General features: G+C 31.7%; 1 protein-coding gene across 1 annotated transcript; it reads right to left on the bottom strand.

The window, feature by feature from the left end:
- Positions 1-507: 507 nt before the first annotated feature.
- LOC114183165 (protein yippee-like At5g53940) lies at positions 508-7278 on the bottom strand. The gene is made up of 5 exons (XM_028070082.2): positions 7035-7278; positions 6132-6175; positions 1963-2071; positions 1407-1462; positions 508-898 (listed from the first exon to the last, which is right to left on the bottom strand). Exons 1-5 carry the CDS (start codon positions 7128-7130, stop codon positions 814-816), a joined length of 390 nt encoding a protein of 129 aa, XP_027925883.1. The 5' UTR covers positions 7131-7278; the 3' UTR covers positions 508-813.
- Between the last annotated feature and the right edge of the window lie 487 nt (positions 7279-7765).

Consider the following 7765-nt stretch of genomic DNA (forward strand, 5'->3'; position numbering starts at 1 on the left):
TTATGTAGACCAGATTCCTTTTATTGATATTAATAAAAAATATCCTTTTGATTTACTTGTTAAAATTATTTTTGTTGATACTTTTTTGTATCGTTCTCATGTATGTAAAAGTTTCGAGGATTAGAAAAGAGATTCATATGTAAGTAAAATGAGTGAAAATTTAGTGAAAAAATTTATAGGTTGTGTTTAAATTTTTCATATACAAAAGGTAAATTATAAATGTAATTGAGTTCAAACCGAATCAATTAAAAGTTTCTTGACAAATTTGATCCACCTAAATTTTATATAAGTTGACTGATTTAAATCTCACTTATGTCAAACTCCACCCAACTTGATTTTATTTTACAATATGTTAAGGGACATTTTTTTTAATAGTGTTAATTTAAATCACAAATATTTTATTTTAAGTTTAAATTTTCTTTTTCTCTCTTATAATGAATTTTGATGTTCACTCCTTAACTAATTTTTTATAATCTAGTTTCTTATTTTTCAATTATTGCAACCAAATTATCAGGCTAATCTTTTTCTTCATAGAAAAATTCAAACAAGTTTTTTACTAATATATAAGTTCTTTTAAGAGGTCTATACTGACACCGAGTACACAGTCAAGTTCATTCCAAGTATTTTGCAGCAAATCTGAAACTACCATTTCAATGTTTCATCTTTTTCTTTCTCCACAATTCACACACCATTGGCAACTCTCATTTCATATACCACATGTAAATGAAAAAAAAACCTTCACTGATCTTGAACATTTTTCAAGGGTCACCTTTATTGTTAATCATATACAGAACAAGCCCAGCAGCATATCTTTTAAGCCTCGTCACCATCACTCACGCAGACACGACTATCGATGTAGAATTCAGTAGAGAACTCAACTTCATCAACTATCCTTCCTCTTTTGTATTCACACACACGATGAGCGAAGTTAGTATAAACACCATAACAAAAAAACTGCAACCAAATTCCCTTAACCAATATACAGCTGCCAATGGAAAAATATATAACTTGGATTAAATATGTTTAAATATGTTTAGTTCCCGAACTTTAACGTGAAATTGAAATTCGTCCATATTCGAAACTTTGATATATTTTAATCTCAAACTTTAAAATGAATGAACATAGTCCTTTTAATCTAATTACATTAAATTTTTAATTTTTCTAACGTGTTATCATGCTAACATTTGAGTTCTTTACATCATTTTACATGTTCCCGCTTCAATGTCAATGAGAGAATACATTTGACACGTAAAAAAAGTTTAATATAATTAAGTTAAAAGGACTATATTGATTCATTCTTTAAGTTTAGAAATCAAAATCAATCAAATTTTTAGGGAACAGGTCAATGTTCATCAAAGTTCGGAACTATAAACATATTTAACCCATTTAAATTTACATGCAAGTACCTTTCAAGAACAAACTTCCCTTCTTTATACTTTTGACTCTTCTCGTGTGCAGATTCCTGAAAGACAATAGTAAATTTTAAAAAGTTGTGGCAAGCTAACAACCAGCTTGAACTAAACAATGATGGTTGATAGATAATATTATATATACCATCAACAAATCACAAACAAAAAAGATTCAGTTTGTAGACTATTACAGTAACTATCTCTTATCAGCAATAATTTATAAGTAGATAACAGTGTAAAATAAATTTTAGAGTGATTGTGTATTGTCATGAAACTATCTCTGTATGTATTAAAAATTTTGGATTCTCTGTTGTATTTTTCTATACTGGTCTTCTACTGTGTTTTGCTGTACTGGTTATCTATTGTGTTTTTAAAATATACTGATGAACACTTATTTTAATGTTCTAAAATATATTAAAAAAAAAATTAAGTACTAACATCAATGTATTTTGAAAGCACAACAGAAGACAACACCCAGAAAATCAATAGAGAATCTGGACTCCACTGATTCCTGATTACATGAAATCAAGAGAGGGTAAGAGAAGAGTATTACGTATTTCCAGCCAATTATTTGACCACAACAACAGCAAAAGATATCTGCCACAGTATGTAATCCTGAAAGCATCTGCCTTTCTTCTGGTGCTCCGAGTGTGAAGTTGACACTGGATCATAGTCCCGAAACATAAGCAAACATTTCAACTAATAATGGCAAACTAAACATTCCCAAACTTTATTTATTTATAATGCAAGCAGCAAGTAGGTTTGTAATTGTCATCTAAAATCACAACTATCAAAGAGAGAGGGTTAGATATAAAGTTGTTAGTAAGAAAAATAACATGTGCGTCTTCTCTGTCAAATAAATTTTGGCTGCTTGCCTTCTTCTATTGTATTGTCTTTCTATAAATAACAAATATCAAATTACAGTTCTAAATGATAATTAAATATAATTCCTGATTTGTATAAGCTAAAAACTGGAATATAATAATATCGAACTATTAGGAAGATTCCATTCACCAAACAAAAGGAAACAATAATTATAATAAGGGGCCCATGACCTGATCCATGACTAATATCTCCCTCAAATTGATTTAGTTCATACATAAGCAATAATTAATTAAGTAGGAACGGATTATGAGGATGTGGGAAATTTTGATAAAGATATAGCTTGACCATCAAAAGCCTTATGGATTGAGTGACAATAGACCTCTATATACTTACTGTCAGATCTCATTTTAAAACTAATTCAATTGACAGTAAGTGAAGTTGTCTAACATATATATAACCTGCAATCCAAGAATTCAGACAGACAATGAGACCTCCCAATATCCCTCCAGGATTTGTGTCAAAAAAGGTAACCTACTAAAATAGGCAATTATCAAGATGAGTTACTTTGATAGTGAGAATGGCTTAATGCTTTTGTACATTGTTATTCATTCTGTAAATAATGAAAGGAGCATTTACAAGTAATACTATTCATTTATTAATATAAATATTCTATTGTTTGATTTGTGTAGAAAGTCAATTCATAATTTGTTTGATTATATACAATCGAGGAGAAAGTCAATTCATGATTTGTCTAACCTATTCTTATGAAAATAGATTAATATCATTAAGGAGAAAAAAATAATTCATGATTACATCCTCCCTCAAATTGATGTGGCTGGTCAAGGAGCATCTATTTGCTAACAAAAAACTAAGGAATAGTCGTGGTAAGAATATCCGCAACCTCAAACTGAGTATTGATGTGGGGGATTGATATAACATGGTCATCATAAACCTCACAAAGAGAGTGACAATCTACTTGAATATTCTTGGTTTGCTCATGAAAAATTGGATTTGCAACAATCTGAATAACTCTTGTCTTATCCGAATAAAGAGGCATTGTATTTCCACGGGACAAGTAGTAGACATGATATGAAACTTTGATTCGGTAGATGATTTAGAGATTCTTGTTTGAGATCAATGAGGAGCCAAGAAAATGTACCAATCAGTGATCAATCATCGAGTATCAGGACACTTATCCCACTTAGCATCACTATAAGCAATTAATTTAATAATTGACTAAGGGGAAAGAATAGACCTCACTGAGAGGTTTCGACTGCCCACAAGCTGCCTCGCTGAAAGGTTTTGACAGCCCACAAACTACCAATAATATAAAGGATCGGACAAAAAGATCAACTCATCACAATGATATTTAACACTAACTTCAAGAGGATTATCCACCGGATTAGCTAATTGGAGGCCAGCTATAGAGATAAGGTTCATGGTACATTGATGTTGATACAGACATAGGAATTCATCACAAGATTATTTTCCTCAGACTCATCATCATAATAGAGCTGTTGAAAGGAAACACAAACATATTGATATTGGCCTTATTTTACTTAGTCATCTTTCTCTCCCTCTAAAGATATGGGTTCATACCTTCAATATGTCTACCTACCTTATTAATAGACTTCGCAGAACCTCTCTTTAGTTTCAAATAACTTATATTGTTCTCTTTAAGGTTTCTCCTGATTTTCTATTCTTAAAGACTTTTGGTTGTGCTTGTTTTCCTTGTCTTAGACCTTACAACAAATACAAATTTGATTTTCGATCTCATGAGTGTGTTTTTCTTAACCATTTTCCATCTCACAAAGGGTACAAAATGTCTCTCTCCTGCTAATAAAATGTTCATCTCCAAAGATGTTATCTTTAATTAACATAGATTTCCCTAAACTAAGTTATTTTCCATCAAGGACATTAGTAATATCAACTAATTCCTCCTTTTTCAGTCTCATTCCTCTTTTTCTTCCATTATAATAATATTGATTTTACTATTTCCTCTTATGGCATTGAATTTGTCCTTATTGTTTCTCATTCTGAGAACATTTCTTTCCCTCAATTTGCTTCTCATACTAATTTTGAAGCTCTCACTACTCAAACTTGGTCTCTTCCTATCAATACTTATCCTATGCAAACTAGGTATATAGATCCTTTTGTTCTTCTAGAAATTTTTGAACCTAAAAATGTTAAAATGGTTCCAAAATATCATAACCAGTACAATGCTATGAAACATGAATATGATGCGTTAACAATAATACATGGACTCTAGTTTCACTTCATTCTACAAGACAAGCTATTGGTTGCAAGTGAATTTTCAGAGTCAGGGAAAATGATGATGGTTCTCTAGACAAGTATAAAACTCATCTTGTTGCTAAAGGTTTTCATCACCAGCCTGGTTTGGTTTTCATAAAACTTTCCTCCTGTTATCAAACCAGTTACTGTTTGATATCTTAAAGGTATTCTTCTTCATGTTCTTCATCTTACTCCTATGACCTCTGCCTCTCCTTTTCCCTTACAAGTTTTCTGTAATCTAGACTGGGCTACTAACTTAATGATCAAATGTCAACCTCTAGTGCTGTCATATTTCTTTAGATAAAATCTCATTTCCGGGTGGTCTAATAAACAAAGTTTTGTGGTAAGGTCTACTACAAAAGTGAAGTATCGCATTCTTGCTGAAAAAACTACTCAAGTTCTATGGATTCAAACTCTTAAAGAACTTGGCATATAACATGGTCCTCCTACCATCTACTATGATAATCAAAGTGCCACTGGGTTCTATCTTTTCTTCTTTGCTCATAAAAAAGTTCTATCCAAGTGTCTATATGTTCAACATATTTCAACTCAATTGCAATGGGTTGATGTTATTACCAAACCTATATCTCCTACACGTTTCATGTTTATTCAATACAAACTCAATGTGGTTGCCCAGCATGACTTGCTGATGGGGTGTTAGTGTTGTATCAAGTTTATTATAGTTGCTGTTATAGTTTGTTTATCATGTTTCTTTTCTTTTTCTATCTAAAGAGAACCTTTGTATGTAACTTTTCACTAACAGAAATTACCTTTTTATGTTTATCTTTTCTTCTCTCTTTAGAACTCTAATAAGTAAAAACATCCAGGAGATATTTACCAATGGCCATCGATAATTGTGTAGTTTTAAATAAGTTTTAACCCAGGAGCAGTAGAAAGTGTGTTATAGTGTGTTAGCTGCTAGTACTGGCACTCCTCTTTTAAAATTATAACTAATGAAGTGCAATAAGTTGAAATGTGAGGGCTACTGACCCGCGTAGACAAAAGGAGAGAAAAGTAGAATAATGATGGGAGAAATCAAAGAGGGGAGGGCCAGAAGGACAAATATGCATTAGTCCTTAGTATCTATTCCTTTTCTACTCTCTTTCAGTTTTCTCCATTCCTCTGTGATTGATTTCGGTATAGTTTGGGGGCAGTTTACTATTTCTATTGTTAATTTCTGGTTTTCAACAGAATTTTTTTGCACTTAAAGGTGCTGAGCACCATTTCTTCTAGAGTTCTGGTTGACTACTATCGTGACTTTTTTCTATAAAAAAGCCTCAATGTTAAATTGTTTTCAAAGATGTGGATGCATTACGATTAAATTCAGTTAATATGGTAAAAAAGGCGGAGGATTTCAATTATAGAAATAAAAAACACTAAGAACAATTTAGTACTCATGGTAAATTACATAATGCAATTTCAATAGAGCTTTGACTTTTGCAGAACATGCAGAAGAATTCAGAATATGTTGCAGGCAATTTTCATCTAGCAATAAAAAATGAGTATCAGGCATGTCATATTATCACTTATCATACACAGTACGATCATTACCTTTAATTTCTTAGTCACCAATGGATTACCCAAGAAAAACTTAAATATACTCACACGTTATTGAATAGGTATGCTTTTCCCCTCCGGCAATGAAACAACTGAAAGAAGGGTGACAGAATTAATATGAGAAGTAATTTAAGAACCCATCAAAGCAGTTGGAAACTTAGAGCATTATACTGGAAAAAACCAAGAAAAAACAGTTGCAGAGACATTATGCATTGCTTTAGAAGTAATACATTTAGTTCTTTATCTTTTCCCAAATCACAAACTATATGTGACTTATATATTAAAGCAGTCCAAATTTACAAGGGCATATTGTGAGTTTACCCTGAAACTTGGTACATGAACCTCTAATGTATATTCCTTCGATAATTAATTTCTGAACTCATCATTCAGACAGATTAGGCCCCCTTGAATATTTTACAAAGTACATATTAATGGAAGAACTACCCGTGTCATCACAGTTCAACTATTTCCAGTAGATAATTCTGATCCCCAAATATTCTGATCCCCAATTATTGCTGAATTTTGAAAAGCACAAGGATTGAACTAAATAATATAAAGCACTCATGCAGCAAAGCGCATATTTTCCATCAGGATTTGTCGCCAACGTAACCATCAGAAATTCTTTTCCCGTAAGAATAGGTGAGCACAACAATAAGACAAGAACAAAACACAAAAAAAAAAATCCAATAAACATCCCACACCCCAAAACACGTTGCTGACATTGACGGATTTCAAAATTGCATAAACCATCTCCAATTTAACTAACAAAGCTACCAACACAAAATTCTTCTATATCAACAATAACCTAACTCAATTCAGATACTCTGATCCAGCTTCAATCATGGTACAACCTATGGTTACAGTTCAATGAGGCAAGTTGTGTTCTTCATTCACAATTCACAAACAGATTCACAAATACATTCAAAGCATGCATAAGGTCAGGTAAAGTACCCTTGAAATGAGATCATCTGCAAGGGCCAAGTGAGTACTACAAAACTTGCATCTATAAGACCTTCCCTCAAGCTCCATCACAAAGAATCTTCCCATATTCTTTCTGCTTTCTCTCTTGTTTTCTTGTGTCACCACCGTAACTTGCTTCTATTGCTCATAGCGGTTCATGGGAACAGAAACAACAATAGAAGTGACTCTTTCTCTCGAAACTTGCTCTTCAAAGGGACACGTGTTGGTCTTCCTGCTCCTAGAAAATAAAAATATTAATACTATTATTAATTAATTTTACTGAATTAATAAATATCTCTTATAGTTAATAGGTGTCTATTACGACCACCTTACACGCAAATTTTAGTTTTCGAGTATTCTAAATTGCTTCGTGAAGGTTAGTGATAAATAATTAAATAATAGGTCATATGTCATACTAATGAATATATTTAACATCGATGATTAATTTTCCATTCAAAATAGGTCCTTTTTTTCTAATCAATTTTCTTATTTTTATTTAACGTGAGAATTTTATGTACTTGAATTTATAGTAACTAAATGATTTTGAGAAATATACAAACAATCCTTCTTCGTCTTATAAGAACTAAATAAAATTATTTTAAGTAAATAAATGCGATTGGTAAAGAATTCATTGGTCCTTTAATGTGATTAGTCTTGACAATAACTTAGGATTAACTCTGTGTGTTGTGGCAATCTTTTACTAACCATGATCGTGATTTGGA

Source organism: Vigna unguiculata, chromosome 5 (assembly GCF_037176805.1).
Source record: "Vigna unguiculata cultivar grain cowpea cultivar isolate G323 ecotype 2 chromosome 5, ASM3717680v1, whole genome shotgun sequence".
NCBI lineage: Eukaryota > Viridiplantae > Streptophyta > Magnoliopsida > Fabales > Fabaceae > Vigna > Vigna unguiculata.

Excerpts from the sequence above, each read along its gene's own strand:
- LOC114183165 (XM_028070082.2), bottom strand. The coding sequence starts at position 7,130 with ATGGGAAGATTCTTTGTGATGGAGCTTGAGGGAAGGTCTTATAGATGC. Across the intron at positions 6,176-7,034 it reads CAGATGATCTCATTTCAAGG|TTGTTTCATTGCCGGAGGGG; the intron begins GTACTTTACCTG and ends CCCTTCTTTCAG. Across the intron at positions 2,072-6,131 it reads GCATACCTATTCAATAACGT|TGTCAACTTCACACTCGGAG; the intron begins GTGAGTATATTT and ends ACTATGATCCAG.